The following is a 22,103-nucleotide window of genomic DNA, read 5'->3' on the forward strand; positions in this document are numbered from 1 at the left end:
AACTAGTCGCCCCCCAACTCGCAACAACGAAAAAGACCAGCATGTCCCAGCCTCTTCATGGATGAAGGGATTCAAGTGCTGAAGACTGGGGCCTAACTTGGTGCCTTTACGAACCTTTTCAATATCTTCTTGAGACTCATTTTTCTGTGTTATTTCGACTATTTTTAGAAACGCCTCGTCGTATTCTACGGATGACGGAATTTTTCCAAAGTTGAGACTTTTGTCTTTGCATTTTCGGATGAAGCGGAACACGAAAACGAACACTCTTAGCAGTGTGAGGTGTGACGAGTATCCCTCGATTACATCCACTAAGTAATTTGGCTTGGCCGCGACGGTCAGTCCGACCGATTTCTTCCGACTTTCCATCTGTATCTCTTCTTCGGAAAGCTCGAAGTGTGGATTTCTGGGCCAGCTCTCTTCTTCAAACTTTAAGAACTCTGGTCCACCAAACCAGATCGACTGCACGATTTCCCCTACGTCACAACCTCTCGAAACTATGTCTGCTGGGTTCTGTTTTGTTGGCACATGCCGCCACGTAGCTTCACTTGACCACTCTTGAATCTCCGCTACTCGGTTCGCAACGAATGTTGACAACGACGAAGGGTGGGATCTGATCCAATGAAGAGTAACTTCTGAATCTGACCAGAATATCATTTTATCAATTGGAACCTTGAGCAGTGATTTGATTCGGTGACAAAGGTCTGCTAGAAGGTGAGCGGCACATAACTCAAGCCTTGGAAGCGTTTTCGTCTTGAGTGGCGCTACTTTCGACTTTGCAGTCAACAAGGAGACCTTGAAACCTTCTGCAGTCTTTCTACGGATATATACGCAGGCTCCATAAGCTCTCATGGATGCGTCGGCAAAGGCATGTACTTGAATCGGTGACATGGGATCAGTATGCACAAATCGAGGTATGGTAATCTTCTCCAACTGACCCAAGGATTCTTTTAATAAGTTCCATGCTGTTTCCAAGTTCATTGGAATTGACTCATCCCAATCTAGCTTGTTGAGCCAAAGCTCCTGCAGTAGGATCTTTCCCTTAATTACTAAAGGACTTAACAAGCCAAGGGGGTCAAACAGCTTTGATGTCACCGATAATATGTTCCGTTTTGTCGCTCGGAGACCCATAACTGACGTGTCAATTTGGAACTTAAAGACGTCTTCGTGTGGCAGCCACGATATTCCTAACGCCTTAGTTGACTCTGAGTCCGAGATCGTTATCGGTTTAACTGTGCTCTCGGATGCGGTGACCTCAGGTGAGTTCGAAAACCATTTAGTCAATTCAAACCCAGCGGTTTGAAGAACCTGAGCCACATCAGACTTAATTGTCTTTAACTCCTCTACGCAACCAGCACCAGTCAACATGTCATCGACATAGAAGTCGGAGTCAATAACTTCAGCAGCTTTAGGGAATGAGAGTTTTGCAGACTCACTCAACCTCTTCAAACACCGAATAGCCAAAAATGGGGCTGGTCCAGTCCCATATGTTACGGTGTTGAGCTGGTATATTCTCAAGGACTCAGACGGGTCTCTTCTCCACACTATGAGCTGAAATTGTCTATCCGCATCAGCGACCCAGACTAGGCGATACATCTTCTTGACATCGGCTGTCAAGGCGTACCTGTGTAGTCTGAATCGGAGCAATGTCGAATACAGCTCATCCTGTATCGTAGGACCGACCATCAATATGTCGTTCAAGGCCACCTGAGAGGACGTTTTACAAGACGCATCGAAAACGACGCGGAGCTTGGTCGACGTGCTTTGGGGCCTCAACACACACTGATGTGGAATGAAATAATGTGGAGTTTTGGGGATTGTGTTGTCTGTGGTAGACATGTGACCCAAGGAGAGGTACTCTTCCATGAACTCCAAGTACATTTTCTTCAACTCGGGGTCACGAGACAATCTTTTTTCAAGCGATAAAAACCGCCGTTTAGCCACTTCAAAGGAGTTGCCTAAGATACTGGGATCTGATTTGAACGGCAGTCTTACTTCAAACCGACCTGAAGGCACGACCTGAGTAGTCCTTCTATAATGTTTTTCACATAACTTGTGTTCAGGAGATAAAGACTTTTTAGAAGACGGCAATTCTTCCAGTGACCAAAACTTTTGTAATGTATTGTCGATGTGGATCACTGACTCTTCTCGACAACTCAAACAATTCCTAGCTTATTGGGTGGCAGTCACCCTTGGAGTGTATCTGCCCGACACAATCCAGCCGAGAAGCGTTTTCTGCAGAGTTGGATAGTCAGGACCTTGTCGAATCTGACCAACAGATAAAAGTTCGAAAAATGTTTCTGCACCTATCAACATATCTATCTTCTGTGGCTTGAAGAAATATGGGTCTGCAAGTGGTAAGTTCTTCGGGATTTTCCAGTCACTCACGTTAAGTGTCTGATCAGGGTGATACCCCGAAATGGACTTTAGAATCCAGAAATCAACCGAAAACTCACTACCAGTAATTCGCGACTTCACCACCGTGTGTATCTTTTTCTTGACTTGTGAATTGGATTCACCAATACCAAGCAAGTTGATACACGACTCCTCCCTACGGATCTGTAAGCGCTGTGCTAAGTCCTCAGTTATAAAATTTGCTTGAGACCCCGAGTCAAGCAGAGCTCGGGCCAAAACATGTTCACCATTATTTGTTCGGACGCTTACGATCGACGTAGCCAGAATAGCTCTATCCATAGCTGTCGCATGGAGAGCATGCGAAGTGGAAGGTTGATTCTGATTGGGAGGAGGAGAAGAATTCTCTGGGGGTGATGGTAACGCTAGACTTTTATTCGCCACTGTGTACCTATGCAATAAGTTATGGTGTGAGCAGCCACACACTCGACACTTCTTAGCTTTGCATCGTACTACAGAGTGGCCTGGCTGCAGACAATTGATGCACAAGGATGCAGTTTTTGCGAATTCGAACCTTTCCATTACTGCCAGCCGACCAAATGGACTGCAATCTGTCAACAAATGGCCTTTCGCATTGCAGTAGCTGCATTGTTGGTTTTTGGTATTCGCGGTGGAACACGCGAATGAGCTCCGATTATGCGGCTTGCTTGGCACAGCTTTCTGCTCCTGCTTTGGTTTGTCCGAATTTTCGGCCGAAAGATGCTGATGTCTGCGATTAAGCAACTTTTCACAGTCCGTCCAAAGTGGCAGTTTGTCATAATCGAGCTGTTCTTCCCATTTCTCTTTGGTCACCGGATCGACTCTGCTCAAGACGAGATGAATAATCATCGCATTCGAGATCTTTTTATCATCGCCTATCGACAACAACGAACCATATATGGATGAGGCGGTATCGATAAGGTTTCTTAAGGACGATGCTGATTGCTGGGTCATTTTGGGAAGACTAAATAGGGCATCAATGTGATTTTTAAAGATCAGACAATCATTATCGTAGACCCGTTTTAAGCTAGCCATTGCTTTCTCGTAGTTGGTCTCGGTTACTTGGAAGGCCCTAACTGTTCCCAACGCTTCACCGGAGAGACACGAAAGCAAATGGTTGAACTTTTCGATAATTGGAAGTCTTTGATCATTGTGAACTAGAGTCTCAAATAAACCTATGAAGTTTTTAAAGTCCGAAAAGTTGCCGCTGAACTGCGGCAGAGCTAACTTCGGAAGGCGAGCACGAGTTGGGCCACCATAAGCTGGTACTGCCGGTATTGTCTGATCAGCTGTCTTTAATGCGCAAATGAGAGACATTAATTTTGCCTTTGTGACAATTGAGAGTTCTTCCAACTCGACTCCAAATTCATCGTCAATGTCTATATCTTCAATCTTCTCTTGAAGTTCGCGTGCCGTGTCAATGCTACGCATCAGCGTTTCGAGTCTGCACTCGAGCTCCGTCAATACCAGCGGAATATCCCCCGCTTCTAAACGGTCCGCTAATAAACGAATGCCTTTGACACGGCAACTGCGCTTTTTCTTCAGCTCTTCAAGGGCAATATTGTTGGCTTTTGTATTGATTCTCAATACAAGCAACTGAAGGCGAAAGATCGTTTCTAATAATCGTAATTAATGCCGAGGCACTTAATGAAATAATGGGTAATTGTACCCACACGAGGTGAAAAACCAATATACCCGAAAAATTTAGGGTAGAGCGTCGCTTGGCTGGCGCGTACACGAAAACCACACAAGAATAGCAACGAACTGCACTGGTGACAAGCGAAAACGAAAAATTTCACCGCTGCAGTTCTGAAGAATGGATGTTGTGTATATGTACGTATGCACCGACAACGATCGACGCTAAATTGATTTGCGGGGCACGACTTTGTCTTAATTGATAGTTGGATCCTACTGACACCAAACGAATATACCCGACGAAAACAGGGTAGCGCGTCACTTGGTGTTTGGTTTGGATCAAGCGCGCCAAACAAAAGAACAACGATAAGCAACGGTGAAGAGCGAAAGCGAGACGAAAATTTAACCGCTGCAGCTGCGTATTGGTATGCGTGCTTGGCCAACGACCCAACTATACATATATTTGACACAACGAAAACGAGAAAGGGGAAAGGGGTGACAGCGATTGCAGTTAAATGAGTTCTGTGTAGTTATTGCGTCCAAGAGGGTTAGATGTACATACATATGTATATACATATGTATGTATTAATATGTATATATGTATATGCTCAACTCTAACTACAGCATGCAATCTAGCTCTACTATGTCATACGTATGTGCCAAGAATTGAAAGCGAGGTGCAATTGTGTCAGCACAAGACAATAATTGCGAGTTTTTTAATCTTTTCGTCTTCACTCGAGCTTTCAATTTTTTGCACAAATACCTCTTGAGAAGATTGGAAATTCCAGGTGCTGTACTCTCCTCTTCCTATACTGGATGCTCCACTTGGATCTTCTTGGGTAGATGGTATATGTGTATCTCCTTTTGTATATAGCTGCAGACAGGGTATTGCACGACCGACGCGGTGATTTTTAGTTTTGTTTGTTGAATTATTTACACACACGTCGCGGTCAATTTGGCAATTTAGCTGCAGCACATATGCATGTACATGTAGGTATAATAGATTTTGGCTATTTATCTTTTCTCCACTGTGTCACTGTCACTTTTGCCTTCCACTTGAATTAATACGTTTAAATTGCAAGTCCACCCGGGGGCGCCATGAAATTTTAGAATAGTTTTTCTAAATAACGATACCAAAACAACTTGGGTGACTGCAATTTTGTATTTTAATACGACGAAAAAAAAGGAGTGCGTGCGTTCGATTTCATGGATTTTTCTCGACTTTTTTCATATATTCAAACAATTTCTTCTGTGCCTACCTTACCTACGGTGGCAAAGCGGGGCGAATTCGCCAAGAGCGAGAGAGCGAGCTTTTATTGCGCTCCCGCTTTGCCCTAGCCTAACTTACACTAGACTTCATGAAATACTATCCTAATAACAATTATTATTATCCAAATGGCGCTACAGCCTTGTTAAATGCTTTCCAGCCGATTGACAAAAGTTTTATTTCACTAATTTAGTTGGGTACTGGAACGGATATCTATACGTTGAAAGTTGAACTAAAGTTAGGTTTCATTGGAAATTTAACACGGTAATGGGGGAGAGGGTTTTTTTCACTTGAAGTACAATGTTCATATATAAATATATCTTTTTTCGATTCCCATAGAGATACTTGGATTCGGTTGAATTTGGTTTCGATTGGATCAAACCGAACCGAATTTCAATGGAAACGACACGATACCCCGAATCGCCTTCACTCAGTGAAATAACAAGTTGTTTACCATTTGAAGAGCTCTTGTAATGTTGTGTGGTTTCCTGCTGGCAATGATTTCGATCGATAAAGAGAACTTCCAGCGAGACCTTTGTTCTCCGTATTTAACAATCTGCTAACTATCCCGAGCGTAGACTGCGCGCGCCTGCAGCTCTTGGAGCTGCTCTGGAGACGGAGACTTTGGAACGCGGACTGGGGACGGGGCACTGCGGACTGCGGATCGACTGTCAAGTAGGTAAATCAACTTAATTGCAAATCGCGTTGTGGTGTGGGGGCGAGCGCGGTATCTGGAGTGAACTGATTGCCACCGCCTGGGGGTGCACACGTTTTATGTGGTTGGGGTAGGCGAGAGATCTCCCAAGAGAGCGACCGCGCACATCTCTTCCCATGTTGACGAAGAACGATACTGACTGATCTGCTCTGCTCATCTCTGATCTGATCTGATCTCTGCTGGCCCCTCAGCGTGGGCAGCGCTCTGTCAGACGCTCTGTCTGTCAATGGGCCCATTGAGATGTACTTCCACAGACGACACTGTGCCCAATCATGGGATTAGTGCTCACCACCTCTGCCCGCAGATCAGCGTGGATGGATACTCGTACGTTGGGTGTGCGTTTTTTAACTATTTTGCCACAAAAGCTGGCTTGTATAACTGTAAGCCGATATCGCATTTCCTAGCCCCAACCGCAAACTACGTCATCTAGGAAAATGTAATCATCATTTGCTGTCCCAGAAGCATGCGGAACGGAACGATGTCGAAGAGAGAGGCTGCAGCTGAAAATATGATATAATTGCTTTAATGGAAATTCAAGTGCATGTGATGATACGTGTGTTAGGCATTTATATTACCGTTTCATGAATCACAATTGCTGCAAGAAAACATTCAAATTTACAATGATTCCAAAACTATGGCGCCAACATAATCCGAGACTCAGCAACTGTTGAAAGCAAGTGGTCACACTTCAGTGTATCGGTATAAAATCATCTTTTAAAACGATAGTTCAAATATCATCGAGTGCGATTATGCAGTGAAATTTTAGAAATGATTTTCGCTTATTTATTTTATTAATTATTATTATTATTTTGGTGGAATTACCGCTGTTTCAATAAATCGCCGCAAAAAATTTGATAAGACGTACGAAGAATTTTACTCTATAACATGTAGTTAGTATGTTCAACTTATGCAGGGTGACCGTTTACGGTATTTTTAATACTTTTTGGTATTTTTTGAGGTCAAAATTTATCCGACGGTAAATTTACGGTATATCGGTATAATATATAATCTATTAAATTTCACTTTCAACGTTATATAGAAATCCAATAAAAGCAACTATTTAAAATAAGCCAGTCAAATAGAAAATTGATTTATCAATCGTATAAAATTATGTGGGCATGGCTAAATGGTCTATTTAACTTGTAATATTTGACGGAAGATAAAAAACGAGGAATATGATACATTTTCGGTATTTTTTAGAGTGAGACCGTATATTTTATTGGGACTTGGAGGGATTTTTCCCCGCGACAATGTCCTTTATCGCCTCAACAATGTCCCTTACATTCCATACTCACTTACGTTTTCTTACGTTTAATGTTGCTGTCAACATTAATTTGTATGGGCCAGACTCATGTGCCGTGAAATCGAGCAGCATTGTCCCTCAACATTGCGCGGATTGAGCAACATTTAGCTACCCTGGGAAATGGATGTTATAGAACTGAGAAAATGTTTGTCATCTAATGCACCAGTAAAGGCCAAAACTAGTCAGTTTCTGTTTTAAAGGTATTTCAACGATATTTTGAAGGTTTTGGTCTTCTTACAGAAACCAAGAATTGGTATCGGGATCGAGAAATATTTACAAGACCCTAATCATATGGATTAATATGTCCCAAACATATAAATCTGAGATCATTTTTATATTAATTACGTTTTAAAACAGCTTGGAAACCAGTTTCTTCATATATGTATATCAACGAAATAGGGTGTAGCTGAGGCCCAAGCTCCGGTTGGCGTGACATTTCATACTCACTTACTCACTTGTTTTCTACACTATAAAATAAAAGAGAGTACTTAAAAGTAGTCAATCAGGTAGAAAATGTATTCATTAATGGCCTAAAATTAAGTGGGCAGGGCTAATGGTTTTAGTTAGGCAGCATTATTCAACGGAATAAAGAAATTGAACAATTGGAACGATTTTTCTCTTACGTATTATTACGTTTAATTTGTTTGACCTTTTTTGCTAAGACCTTTCTTTAAGCAAAATCCAATAAAAGCAAGTATTAAGAATAAGCCAGTTACGTACAAAATTGACTCATTAATCGAATAAAATTATGTGGGCATGGCTAAAAATTTTATATAGCTGAGAATATTCCACGGAAGATCAAAAACGAGGAATATGTAAAATATAACTTGAATTTATTTTATCGATAAGTCCGTATATTTATCGATAGGTCTGGTTTTTTTTGATTTTACAATTTAAGGAAAATTAAGGAAAAATTAGCAAATAAAGCGACGGACGGCAGAGATATGCGCCTGAGCAGACATACATATATCGCAGCTTTGGCAGAACCGTGTCCCAACCGACAGGCACGTGAACACATACTTCTTCTTTGCGGTCGTGCGTCTGGCTCTAGTTTTCGTGCCGCAGCCGGGCTATGTGCATCCCGACGAGTTCTTCCAGAGCGTGGAAGTGATGACGGGTAAGAGGGAGAGGGTGGTATTTTCCGTTTTGCTGGAGCACACACGCACCTAGGAGTTCAATAATTCGATGCCGCTGCGGAGCATCACCCTTCCGTTTGCGCTGCTGCGCGTTCCCTGGAGCTTCTACGAGTTCTTCGCCGTGTACATGCGCAACTTGTGGAATGTAGAGCTGATCAGCACCTACGCGTATGTGGTGTTTCCGCGGCTGATCTACACCCTGATCTCGTACAGCAATGACTGGTGTCTGTATGGCGTTTGCCGGATGTACGGACTGCGCTTTGAGATCCGCCTGCTGGTCTTGGGCAGCTCCTGGGTGCTGCTGGTCTTCGGCACTCGAACCTTCTCCAACAGCCTCGAGATGGCCATGTGCTCGTGGCTGCTCTGCTTGGTGTCCGAGTGCATGCTGAGGACTAACACGGTGGTATACAAGAAGGAGTTCCTGGAGGAGAAGTACGACAAGGCGGAGTCCATCAGCGAGCGCGTCAAGATCTGGAAGCTGAAGAATTCCCTGCCGCCGCACAACTTCCAGCATATGTTCACCGTGTCCAGTATCTGTGTGGCTGGCGTCTTCAATCGGCCTACCTTCCTACTCTTTGGCGCACCCATGGTATTCTTCTGGCTGCTGCGCGGGATGGGCACACGCAGCGTAACCTTTAGGGACTTTAACCTACGCATCGGACTCTTCTGCTTGTACGCCCTGCCAGCGCTGTTCCTGTTCATCTTGTGCGACTCGCTGTACTATCAGCACCTCACAGTGGGAGAGCTGCACATGATGCAGCTGGGCACTGACAACTTTGTGTTTACGCCCTGGAACTTTGTCAAGTACAACCTGAACTCCGCCCAGACGGCCAGCCATGGCGTGCACTCCTGCTATGTCCACCTAATGGTCAACATGCCGCTGCTCTTCAATGTTCTCGCCCTGGCAGGCCTCGGGCATTTGCTCAGATCCTGCTGCGCTTCTTTCGGGCCGAGTACCAAGTGCTTCCGCGCTTCCAAAGCATTGTATCGCTCATGTCTGGTGCCATATTTGTGCCACTATTTTTCCTGTCGCTCATCAACCATCAGGAGCCTCGCTTCCTTATCCCCATAACCTTTCCTTTGCTTCTGCTGCATGGTCCCAGGCTGGTGACTGGTTTCAGTGCCAAGTATCCGTTCCAGAAGGAGCACCCCCTGCTGCGCAGGTTCTACGACCGCCTGCTCTCCAGAAAAGCATCGGCCCCTCATCTGCTGAGGATTTGGTATCTGAGCAACGTAGTGTTGACTGTCTTCTTTGGCTTCATTCACCAGGCGGGTATTCATCCGCTGTCCATTCCCGCCTCCTTGAGTAGGCCTCTACGAGGCCTTGGTTCGCTCCAATGCCATCAGTTATCTAAACTTTGAGCTGCTTCACGTTTTCTATCCACATCTCTCCACGGAGGCTTTTCCCAGAATACTGGGACATCCCTGCAATGTGGATGCTCCGCACTGGGCTCATGACGACCTACGGGGCACCTGTGCCGTGGAGCAATCGCCAGCTTTCAGCTACTCCTACCTGACGAAGCAGTTCAGCTCTTTCGTGCATCAGTTTGGACTGGCGCTCTACGAGATCGATATGCGACGTAAGCGGCAGAGGCAAGTTGTGCGCACCCTTGACCTGGGACGGCACCAGCTCCCCCCTTGCCGGAAGCTGGGGCGTAAGAGTACATGCCATTGATTGCTTTGCAAAGTCCAAGAAGTGCCTTATGATAGTGTTGTTGGCTTGGAAATACACATTCCATTATTAAACTGTACAAAAACGCGTTTCTCATAACTTCACGACAGCGTGAACAGAGTTCTAGTCCAATAATCCATTATCTCTGTTAATATTATGACTTTTGCACAAATCGTTTGCATTTGTAATAATTAATCTTAAACTATTTTATAAGTTTGATGCATACTCGGGTCAATCGATGGTCAATTATCCATGACAATAATACTGCAACATTAGAGTGGAGTGCGTTGGGGCTGCCAGAAAGTGGGATACACGACGCCAGGTGAGATCTCTGCCCACACAGCAAACACAATAATCAATTAACGTGTTCCATCAAACAATCAGTAATCAGAATCGTTCATTTCAGTTGTCGCCGGACTACAAGCGACAAAAGGCATAGAGGGAAAGAGTAATCCATTTGAAACGGCATCGACTGCTAATACCCGGCAAACATCGGACGCTGGGTTCTGTCACAAAGGTGCGGTGGCAGCGGAATCCGCGTTCATTGAACGTTACCATGCAGAAATTCAATGCGGACGCAATTGTGTTCTAATTTAGATTTCGGTTGTTATTGGGAATGCCTAAGCCGCAAACCCGTTTGGAAATGAGACACTCCGGCCAGGCAGGCAGGCCTCCCCCACGCACAAGTGGCCTATAAAACGATCGAGCTAATTGGCAAACAGCATCAGTCACTGACAAACCAACCAACCCAAACAGTTCAACATGAAGGTAAGCCACAGCCAGGTGCCCAGGATGATCTGGTCTTGCTAATGTTTCGCCATTTATCCTTACAGTTCCTCATCTGCTTGGCTCTCTGCTTTGCCGTCGCTCAGGCTGGCTTCCTGGCTTCCCCGGTTACGTATGCTGCTGCTTCATCGTATGCTGCCACCTATGCCGCTGCCCCCGTGGCCTACTCGGCACCAGTGACCACCTATGCTGCTGCTGCTCCGGCTTATTCCACCTATGCTGCTGCCGCTCCGGCTTACTCAACCTACGCCGCTGCTGCTCCAGCCTACACCGCCTCGGTGTACGGCGCCTCAGCCTATACCGCTCCTGTGACCACGTACGCCGCAGCTGCTCCTGCTTTCACGTCCTATGCTGCGGCTGCTCCCGCGTACACCACCTATGCAGCTCCAGCCATCGTCAGCCCCTTCTTGAAGAAGAAGTAAACGCTCTTCCTTTGCGTACCTTCTGAACCATCCGAATAATATGACAACTAAATAAACCTCCCAATCAAACCAAACTTGAATTGAACTTTTAAAATTTATAACTTTCAAAATAACTTCATAGCTATTTGTATTTCAATGTTAAAGAATAGCTTTGTGGTCTCTGGATTACAAGACCGTTAACCTAAGATCTCAGAGCTAAAGATTTATATCACTTTCCCAAAGTACCGCCAGTATTGTTAGAGACCACCCTACACATTTATTTATTTTGAACTAACGCTACACGCCACAGCATAAGAGGACCTAACCCAGTACCAGAGGTACTCGTTTATAAACGATCTTCGATGCACGATCTTTTAATTTCGGAGGCCTCAAGATCGAGTACTTTATTAATTAATGGTTGTTACACCTTTTTAAATGCTTAATACAAACATATGGGACTGGACTGTCAGTAGGTGACTCTACAGCTATCCGTTTTTTGTAAGAACTATCGAGTGGTAGAAGCGCGAAATAGAAAACAAATTGCAATATTCGAGTGTGTACGAGACTTAGGATTAGCATTCGAATTCGAAATTGTGTGTCGTGGGGACTCAGAGGACTCAGAGATTTTGTCTCAAGTAAACGGGACTGTTCGGCGCGTCGACATCCTCGACGACCACCTCCTCCTCTTCTTCGTTCCAGCGCACAGTGCGCTCGCTTAAGCCTCTACCAGTCGGATATCGGGGGTTGGCGTTGGCGATACGGGGAGAGAAAGTAATTTCAGAACATAAAGACTTTGTCGCTGTGAACACAATAAGAATTTGTGTGTGTTTCGGTTGGTACTTTTGTCACTGGCATTCGCACAACATCAAGATTCGATCAAATCAAAAAACACCAAAAAGAAAAAAGCCAATCCAAAAAAAAACTCAAACTAATCAAACTCAAGACCACAAAAAACAAACATCGGTAACAGAATATCAGAATATGATTAATAACGTTGGTAGAACCTGTTCATGCCGGCCGCTGGCGGTGGCGGGGGCGGCGGGCCGCCGCGCGTAGGCGTGCGTCGGGCACTGAAAAATTGTAAAATCATTGGCCATTGAAGAAAAGTATTTATGGAATCATAGGATTCAAGGGTCTTCTTACGCCGCTACGTCCGCCTCTAGATGTGCTCCAGTACCATAGGCATCGCTTTCATCAAAGTCAAAGTCATCGGTACCAGTGCGTTGGCTGTGGAAAAGGTTGGTATAGGTTGATATATGAGGGTTCCGTTCCTTAAGTTTGGATTCAATGACTTTGCTTATGGCTGGGTGAGAGTTGGAATGGAGCGTTGGACTCGAGAAATGGGACACTCACAGACGATGACTCCGCTTGTTGACAATATCCTGCACTGCTCGGGCAGTCAGCGAAACCTTTCTCTTCAAACGCATCGGCGTGCGGGGCATGGGAACGGCGGCCGGAACATCTGGATTGACACTCAATACGGGCGTTACGGGTCGACGAACCATTTCGCTGCTAGCTCTATCCGCGTTGGTACTACGTCTGGCAGGAAGAACAGTGGGGCCCAGAGAGTGAGCCATGGGCGGGCTAAGGACACGCGGGGGACGGACACTTACAACTTCTGCTTAGTACGGAGATTGGAGCGAGTGTCTGTCGGCTGTCGGCTGCGTTGGTCGGCCCGATGGTCGGGACTGGCACTGGACTGGACATGGGAACGCCATCCAATGTCGTCTGGTGACACATCAAAGTCGTACTCCTCGGTGCCCTGCCTCTGACTGTTTCGGGAGGGGGGAAAGAGATCAGCTGTCAGAAGGCGAACGGGGGACAGTGGCGGGGGCCTACTAACTTACAGCGAAGGTGGCTTGATCTTATTTCTCGACTGCCAAATATTGAGAATCATTTTAGTCTGACTGGTCTCGCGCTCATTGGAGGTGGCTCGACTGGGACCACTGGATGAGCCCCAGTTGTCGTCCTCGGGGTCGTGCCTCCTGCAGCAGTCGATGCAATGATGGAATGAGTCTGAGAGATGGCGCACAATCGATGGATCGGCAAGAAAGATCTATACTCACAGCTGTTGGCGACTGCGACTGCGCACGGGCGTGTTGACGGCCGAGACGTCCCGCCCGCGGCTCAGCTCCCGCTCCCGACTGCGCTGATCGCGATCCAGTACCCGCTCCCGCTCCGTCTCCTGGCGCCGTTGCGGTGGTTGCTGCTGATGGGGTTGCCTAGATGGGCTCGAGTCCTCGTCCAAGTCCAGTGTTTCCTCGGTGGCGGTTCGACGTCTGTGGAGCAGCAAATCTTCAGATTGATCTCATTCTGAGTGGCCATCTACTTACAGCGGTGGTCTGGGCCGGGCCGTGCTGCTCGTGCTGCGCTCCCGGCTCTGCTCTCGACGGACACTCCGGCCAGTTCCCGACGCACTGCTCGTCCGCTGCTTCTTCCGGCTCCGACTGTCGCTGCGCTGGTCACGGGCTGCGGGCCTGCGCCGCTTGCATCACATTCAGGCGGGTCTGGATGGTGATCAAGTTGAGACCCACTGGAGTGCCAATGGCCCACAGGAGCAGCGTCAGAAGGATGAAGAAGGTGAGGCCGTTGACGAAGTCCACCATGTTGCGGCAGAGGAAGGTGCGGCTGGCGTCGAAGGTGTCGTAGAAGGGCCGGCACTTGGTGGTGGTGTCGCCCAGCTGCGATTCCATTGTGGCTTTACTGCTGGTCAAGTACGCTTTCAGGCTGTAGAGGAAAAGAAAGCAAAGAATGAAGCATACAATATCCACATGGCATACGTTCACTCCTCTGGAGCCTCAGAGCATGCCACATGTGTGTTACTCTGATGGTGTTGCACACACACACACATCCAAAATGCAATCATGACACTTGGCAAACTTAATCAAACGATTACGACTTTCAATTATCTGATAAAAAGGAAAACTATGTGTAGTCATTTACCCTTCCCCTCCCTTCTTTATCTGAGTTTATTTTGCAGTTGTTTGAGTTCTTTGTTTCTCTGTCGGAATCGAAAAGAGCAGCACGGCAACATCCCCGACCCAGGTGGAATGCCACAGTTTGGATTGCCACAGGGGGGATGGGGATGGTGATAGTGATGCGGAGACCGTAAATTTCGGCAGGAGAATCTCTGTGAATTTGGGCGCAATTAACTCTGTGACCAACGATGCAGGTACTGCTCGTACTGTTTGCTGTGTATAATATATAATTTATCGTTTAGTTTGGGTTGACTTACCGGTCTGTGTAGCGGCGCGTCATGTTGTGGCAAATCTCGCCAGCCTTGTTCTCCAGGTAGCCCTGGATGCTCTTCAGATGGTTGAGCGTCTGATTAACCTGCTTGGCCCAGGGATCCCGCTGCAGTTCAAGTGCCGTCAGATGGTACAGTATCTCGTTCTGCAGGTTCTCCAGTGGTGGTTGCAGGATCGAGGCCTGTAGGCGCTTCGACCGACTGCCCAGGGTTTTCATGCGTGATGATGTGGTAACGTCCTGAATCTGGAAGGCAAATCAGATGCGGAATGGTCTGTATTCAGCGCGTTGCTGAGTCTCGGCCCTCCCAGGCCGCCCCCTCGTGGAATGGAAACTAATAAGACGCTGCAATCGCGCTGGTTATGCGGATAGGACTATGGTCCATACCTGTAGGGCTACCCTCTGCATTTGATCAATGAATGTTGCCAAATCCTTTTCTGGCGTGGGCGCCCCCACACTGCTGCGGTACGTGGTCAAATTGAATGAGGACGTCTGCAGCATATTCTCCAATATACTCTGGACGGATTGGGTCAGCGAGAGCAGCGTGCGCCCCGACACGGAAATTGAATCGATGGCCGTCGACACTTTTGGGAACTGTTTCAAATCAGCTATTTTGGTGGTATTCACGAACGCATCCAATTGAAAGACATTGTACGACGCTTGATTTTGTTCGCAGCCCCTGTTTTGATGGTCGAGAGCGATGTTTGGAGTCGAATTCTCAATGAAACGCCAAAGGGATTGCGCATAATAGTATGCACCCGTATCAAGCATGGGATTTGTGGGACCGGTCCAGGAACCGCAGCGCTCTATCTCTTAGCTTACATGCACACATTGGGGAGGTGGCAGAGTGGTAATGGGGGGGTGTCCAGGAATTTATGCCCACTGGGGGAGTGGGAGAGCTCCACTCCACCCGGCCTGCATGCGCATTTTGTATCTGTTCAGATAATTGGAATCGTGCTTAAAATTTGCGGTTACAAGTTCTATATGTGTGTGCCTGTGCGTGGGTGTGTGGATGGGTGGTGCGTGTGTGGGTGTCTGGATTGGCATTGGTATGTTCTCTGTAAAATTGAGTGCCATGTGGCTAGCAAATTTCATTGGGCTTTCAAAACTTTGTGGCTTAGAGGGTCTCCAACTGCTGCTTGCTGCCTGACAGGCCTGGGATCTGGCTGCTCTGCTCTGCTCTGCTCTGCTGTGCTCTGGGATGGATGGGATTTGAAGCCGAATAACTTCTGTAGTCTGTATTCTACTGAGAGTGGTGCGTTGTGGTTTCTGGTCAGTGACAAGTTTTGGTTTGCGTGGTAAGGGGCAACGAAAGTTATAAGTGGCTGGGGAGAGGCTTGCAATAAACACACAGAGAACAGGAAACCGAAAGGGTTAATCACAGTGGGATCATTTAGGAGCTTTGGCTATCATTTGATTAGCACTTAAGGAGTTTGCAAGTGTTGCCTGAATGTTCATTGATCGAGCAGTGGGTACCCACTCATAGGTACACCCACTCATGGGTACACACTCAGTTCAATTCCTCATCGAACTTTTAATCGATTCCGTCTGTGAAAACTTTTGCACATTTTTGTTGTTTCTTACAGGGCACGGGACCAGGACTCGTTGTCAGGGAACTTTTGGCGGGCGGGCAATCAAAATTACAGACACGTACAGTATCAAAGTAATTGGATAACAAAATTCGTTACTTCAACACTGGTTTGGTGATTGGTGATTGGTTCTTGGTTATTGGGCAGCTCTACCTGGGAATGGGAACTCTAAGTACACATACGGATTAGTGGGCTCGTGAAGATCAGATCACGGACTCACCTGAGAGCCGTGCCGAGGCTGACATTCACCACGGACCGATTGACGCCGGCCGGTCGCAGCAGCTCCCCAATGATACCCGTTTGGGGCTCGCGGGCATAAACATAGCCGGGCTTGTCGAATAGCTTACCCATCATATCGTAGTCCTTGTCGTAGAGCGAGCGGCAGAGGAAGACCTCCGCGTTGCCACCGACCGCCAGCGAGAAGACACCGTAGAAGGTGAGGGCGATGCTGGCGAGGCAGATGATCATCACGGCCACGAAGAAGACCACGCCTGATTTTGTGTTCGATTCACAAAGGAAGCAGCAGTAGGACATCAGCATGAAGACCACCACCCAGACGATCACCATGGCGGCTATCCAGCCCATGCTCCAGTACATGTCCGCCCACTCCTTAAGCTCATTGTAGGCCGGCTGCATCGAGGGCCAGGTGCCCTCCAGGCGCTTCAGCACCACATTGATGGCCGACGTCAGCTGCTGGGCGTTGGCCGTTGTCCTGTGACGAATGCTCGACAATTGCTCCAGCGTATCTGGGGGAAAGTTTGTGCCGATTCAATTAGCATCCACAGACCAGAACCAGGTGACACTAATTAATATTGTGTGCCCCCGCCACACCCTCTCTCCTATCCGCTTTGTCACGGAAATTTCACTGTCAGAATCACATTCAAGGGCTTTTATTGGATGTACGAGTAGATACAGACGACTCGACTACTACAGTAGACGCAAGACGACTCTCGTACTGTTTTGTGGGATGTGGGATGTGGTATGGATGTAGGTCCCATTGATTGAGTTGTACATTTAAATTGATGCCATAATAGAGTTAGGGACATTGTCCAATGTGGACTTGTGTAAGGGTTTCATGGGGATTTACGGCTAGCCAGGTACAGTCAAGTAAATCAAGTATTTATTATGACTTATTTTTTATCGAAACTTTACTTTATTGTGATTGCTTTACTCACAGTTAGTCTCATATGACGTGTCATGTTTAACTTGTTGCGGGAAATTGCTAAAAATGGAACGTAACACGCCAACTTCCGATGTCAGGTTTTTGACAGTGGCACCAAATTCAATTTCGCCCAAGTAGCTCATACGGAAGATGCTCTGGTCCTCTTGCAGCTGACAAATTGTCAGCGTTTTACGTTGTGTCCAGGAAATGAGAAATGGCGTGGCGAAATTAGAAGAGAAAAAACAGAACAGAGAGAAACAGAGTAAAAATATAAGGAAAAATTATTTAAACCCCTAAGAAATAGAAAGAGCGCAAGTCAGAGAACTTACAGTTTTCAGAGCATCGACGACGCCGTTCTCCTCGAAGCTGCGTATACGCAATGTGTCGCAGAGCGGCCGGTCCCGGTACGTGCACTGGCGCTGCAGCACGGACAGTTGTATCTGCAGCTCCTCCATGCGTGCGGCAGCCTCCTGGGAGAGCTTCAGGGCTCGGCCGACAGTCTCCTGCAGCATGAGGACGCGATAGATGAGCTCAGCGTTCGCTGACAACGACAAATGCACGAAAATATTATTATTTCGACTATTATTATAGGATATATATTCGGCCATGGGCAAGGGAGTCGAGAGTCGGGTGTCGGGAGCAGGGAGCAGGTAGCAGGGATCAAAGGAGACTGACATCTGAGCCATTTGTCCTGTCACCCGGCAGCAAAGCTTCTTGCCGCATTCGTGGGTTGTCGCTGGAGGCTCAGGGGGTGGCCGGAAATGGCTCCCAATCCAACCCAATCCAACCAATTGCTTTGCTTGTACAGTTTAAGAGTATATGAATACACATTTATCTCTTGGCTGGGTATTTGAACGGTTTTGGAGGTTGAATGAAATATAAATCAGAGAATGTCCAAAGCTTAAACGGTTTGACCCGAAACGACAAATGAAAGGTCACCATTTCTACGCCCTCTGCGTGCGAGTACTGTAATTTATCGAGCCTGGTTTATTGTCATGTTGGTGCAACACGACCGCAGCTAGGCCTACGATGACCATGCATTGTCATGCCACAATGAACAATGGAATTTGGGTCAAGTCTACAGTCGGACAATCGCATTGCAATCCGGGCTTTGGGTGGAGTAGGGTAGTGGGAAAGTGGGGTAATGGGGTAACGGGGAAGCGGGGAAGCGGGGTAGCACTTAACCAGAATACTTACCCAAGCTAAGTGTCGTCAATGAATCATATGCCAGCTCAAGGCCAGTGTGTGCATATATTTCCGCTTGAATTGGCTCACCGAGGAGAACATCCACGTCTGTGGAAGAGTGCACACGGTATACAGTATATATCAGTGTATGGTATAGTATATTGGGGACTTGCGTAAGAAAGGCGGAGGAGGCCAAGGAGCTGGTACGAGTACTCGTACAATCACTGCAATAACTCAGAATGCAGTGCGGGAAAAGTTTTAGCATAATGCATGAATCGAAAGCTAGAAATGTACTCGGGGTGAGGCGACACAAAGTTGGCAAACCGAAACTAGCGGAAACTTTTGTGACGCGCCATTCTCCAGGGCCAACGCCACCAACCACCACCACATCCACCATTCAGCACCCAGCACCCAGCATCCAGCACTGACCTTCCAAGTCTTTGACGACTCTCTCGACGGAAACATGAAAGCCATTATCCAGTTTGTAATTGATCTGCAGATGCGTGTCCTTTAGGAAGACCTCCACATCGTGCACGGCTGACTTCACCATCTCAGGCGTCATCTCGATGCCAGCCGAGAGGCGGCTGTTGGCATAAAATATGCTAAGGTCGCTCAGCCTGCAAACAGCCATGAAATCATTCGTCCCCTGCCGTCCGGCTCGTGCGAAAACCTTTCACCCGGAACTTACGTGAGCAGCACATAGACGATCCAGAGTGTGACCAGGCCGGCGCTTTTGCGGCACCGCAGATTCTCCTCCAGAGCCTCGTCGCGTATGTGGACGGGGGCTCTACGTATGTGGTCCACCTCTTCCTGCGTGGAGCGGCGGCCGCAGCACCAGGCACAGGTGGCAATCAGCGGGACCAGGGCCAGGATAGCAAAGATGCTCATCAGGCCAATGACAGACACAGATACATCCACAGACTTACATTAGAGGCAAAATCGAGCAGGCTGACATTTTTGTGTAGGACATCGCGTATGGAATCTGGAAATCGATTCAAAGATATCTTTACTCAAATGCTTCAAAAAAAGTCTTATATTAAGTGGTTTTATTGATTTTCAGTCCAAGTTTACATCAGAAATTCGGAGGAGGACTGCTCGGGCTGCTCCTCTTCCAAGTGCTGGATGACGACAACATTGCAGAGATTGGCCTCGGCCAGGCTGCGGGCATCCGTCTCATCCAGCTGCACTCGAGGAGAGCTCGTCATCAGTACGAATCTCCGGCTGGAGTACTGGGGCCGTGCCAGGCGTACATAGCGGTAGAGGTCGCCCACGTTGTGGGTGCGATTGAAGCGGGCTGAGATGCGGCTGCCATCGGAGAGACGCAGCTGGACCGTCGTCATGGCCGACTTCTCGTTGAGGCTCAGTTTGCCCTCGGCATGCTGCTCCTGGCGAGCCAAGGACTCTGATGGCGAGGAGTTCGCCAAGCGAGTCAATGGATCGCCCAGAGTTCGTCCTGGACCCAGAAAATGACCAAGACGCCTAAAGGGCTCGTTGCTGGACGAGTCAGTGGGACTGCTGCTGACAGCAGCCGTGTCCGACTCGTAGGCACCGCTGGCTTGATCCAACGCCCAGTCGTTGGCGACTAGATAGCGACGGGCCACATCCTCCTGCACGTCATGCTTTCTCATAAGACTTTGCAGCTTCTGCTCATCGGACATTTGGCAATTTTGACAGACATCCCAAATAACATATTGTTCTGTGGGAATGATCGCTGAATCCAGGCCGCCTATGTTCCGACACATTTTTAGTTGTTAAACCTTACTCGGATCTTTGCTGAAAGCCGCCTGGTCATGAATACGCATATGATACGAGTATACTATAATTTAATCGAATGCCTCTGAAAAAGGCCAACTCATGCACCATCCTTAGCATCCTTAAAATTTCGAAACTGAGGTGAAGGATGTCCCCCAACGGCACTCTTACGCCGTCTTAAACCACGCACACACAAATGCACTCAGAGAAAGATATTTGTATATCTGTTAAATTGGGAAACTTGAGAGAAGTTGGGATACGCAATCCCCGGGCGGTTTCCTCGGGCGTGATAAGCAATAAAAATTCACTAACGTAGGTGAATATAAATGGTCCTGGCGTTATGTCCATGCCCGGTATGCTGTATGTAAAAAATGTGGCTAGCGTTGTTGTCGGCGTCGAGGCTGTTGCTAATGCTATGGTTGTTCCGGTTTGCGCTGCGATGCTCGCCAGCGCCGCTGTGGTAGGTCCTCCTGCTGCTGATGCTGCTCCCACAAGAGCCCCCACTGCTGCTCCTGCTGCTGCTGATGATGACGAGGACATAATTGTTGTTGCGGCTGGCGGTGACAGTGTTAGATTACGCAGGTCCATCTTCGGCTGGCCGAAAGTCGCCGCCCTTTTGTGGCACAGGCACAGGGACAGGCCAAGGCACGAGACTCCTCCAGGCGCTGTGCTGTGAATGAATAAATGGGGGAACCAGGCATCTGACCATGAATATCACTCACACACGTACTCGCATGGGATGTGAGGGGGAGAGCAGAGCACAGAGCAGGAACAGCAGAGGATGTTGTAAAATATTTTTGGAATTTTATGTTCCAATTATGCATTCATATTGTACTGTATGTATGTCTGTGTGGTACTGGTGTTATGTGGCAGGCAGCAACTTACAAAGAATATGTGACATATACCAAATTAATGAGTATTGCAGCAGCCTGTGGAATTTTCCCCATTGTTTTTCCCCCAAACGAATTTAGTTGGGACTATAAATTGTCTGGTCCAAAGAGAGAGGATACTTTAAGGTTGTAGTAAATTGCGTATACGAAGCGTGGGCTTAGGCTGCGTTCCATTTAATTTTTGTCTTTGGACTTGCTTGCCCCTGAATGCCGCCTTGAATTAAATTTTTCACTTGTTAATTCTATTAATTTAATGTTTATTTTGCTGTCTTTGCCCTTTCCCATGCTGTCAACATGCTGCGGCAAAAACAAAATAAAATCAAATAAAATAAAAACCCAAAATGAAACTAGAAAAGTTTCGATAGAAAACATACTATCAAGTGGTAATGACTTTCAGAGACGCTCACTCTCTCTCTCTCTCTCTTTCTCTTTCTTTGTTGCGTCTCTTTCTCTGTCTCTCTGTTTTCCTGTTTCTCTGTTTCTCTGTCTGCAGGCAGACATCTCTCCTGGGGGCCGTAGAAGAAGTGCAGCTACCCAAGAAGCCACGCAAGTTCTGCTGGAGAACTCAACTCATTTGTTTTCCTTGACAATACAGCGTACAGCGTACCGTTTGCCGCCTTTATCGGCCATTCATGCTGGCCATTGGCAACTGGCCACTGCCGCTAATTGCTCTGCCCTGGGATTTACACTGTCCGCCGGAATTAGAACAAACCAATGGCGCTGCCCAGCAAAAGTTCAACAGTCTTGAGCCCGAAAGTGGGTCATTAAAACTCGATACCCCGCATGGTTTGTGTGTGGGCGGGGATCAGGCTGTGTCTCTGCCACTGCCTCTACCCCAGTCTCCCCCATGTGCAATTATGTTGGTCAATGGACACAAGTCAAGGCGCTCGAATTTGCTGGCCAAGCTCTTTTGAAGGCAACTCGATACGCAATGTGATGAAAGGCAATGCGTGGACTTGTTATCGCCCATTATCTG

At 47.3% G+C, this 22,103-nt stretch overlaps 1 protein-coding gene and 2 pseudogenes across 1 annotated transcript; 2 read left to right on the forward strand and 1 right to left on the reverse strand.

Moving 5' to 3' along the window:
- The first annotated feature begins 7,428 nt into the window (after positions 1-7,428).
- LOC117192902 lies at positions 7,429-10,837 on the forward strand (annotated as a pseudogene).
- Positions 10,792-11,398, forward strand: LOC117193377 (pupal cuticle protein G1A-like). Its single transcript, XM_033398101.1, has 2 exons — positions 10,792-10,884; positions 10,950-11,398. The coding sequence occupies exons 1-2, from the start codon at positions 10,879-10,881 to the stop codon at positions 11,322-11,324; spliced, it is 381 nt and encodes a 126-aa protein (XP_033253992.1). The 5' UTR covers positions 10,792-10,878; the 3' UTR covers positions 11,325-11,398.
- A 288-nt stretch (positions 11,399-11,686) lies between these two features.
- LOC117193759 lies at positions 11,687-20,885 on the reverse strand (annotated as a pseudogene).
- Positions 20,886-22,103: the final 1,218 nt, after the last annotated feature.

The sequence above is a fragment of the Drosophila miranda genome (assembly GCF_003369915.1).
Source record: "Drosophila miranda strain MSH22 chromosome Y unlocalized genomic scaffold, D.miranda_PacBio2.1 Contig_Y2_pilon, whole genome shotgun sequence".
Lineage (NCBI taxonomy): Eukaryota > Metazoa > Arthropoda > Insecta > Diptera > Drosophilidae > Drosophila > Drosophila miranda.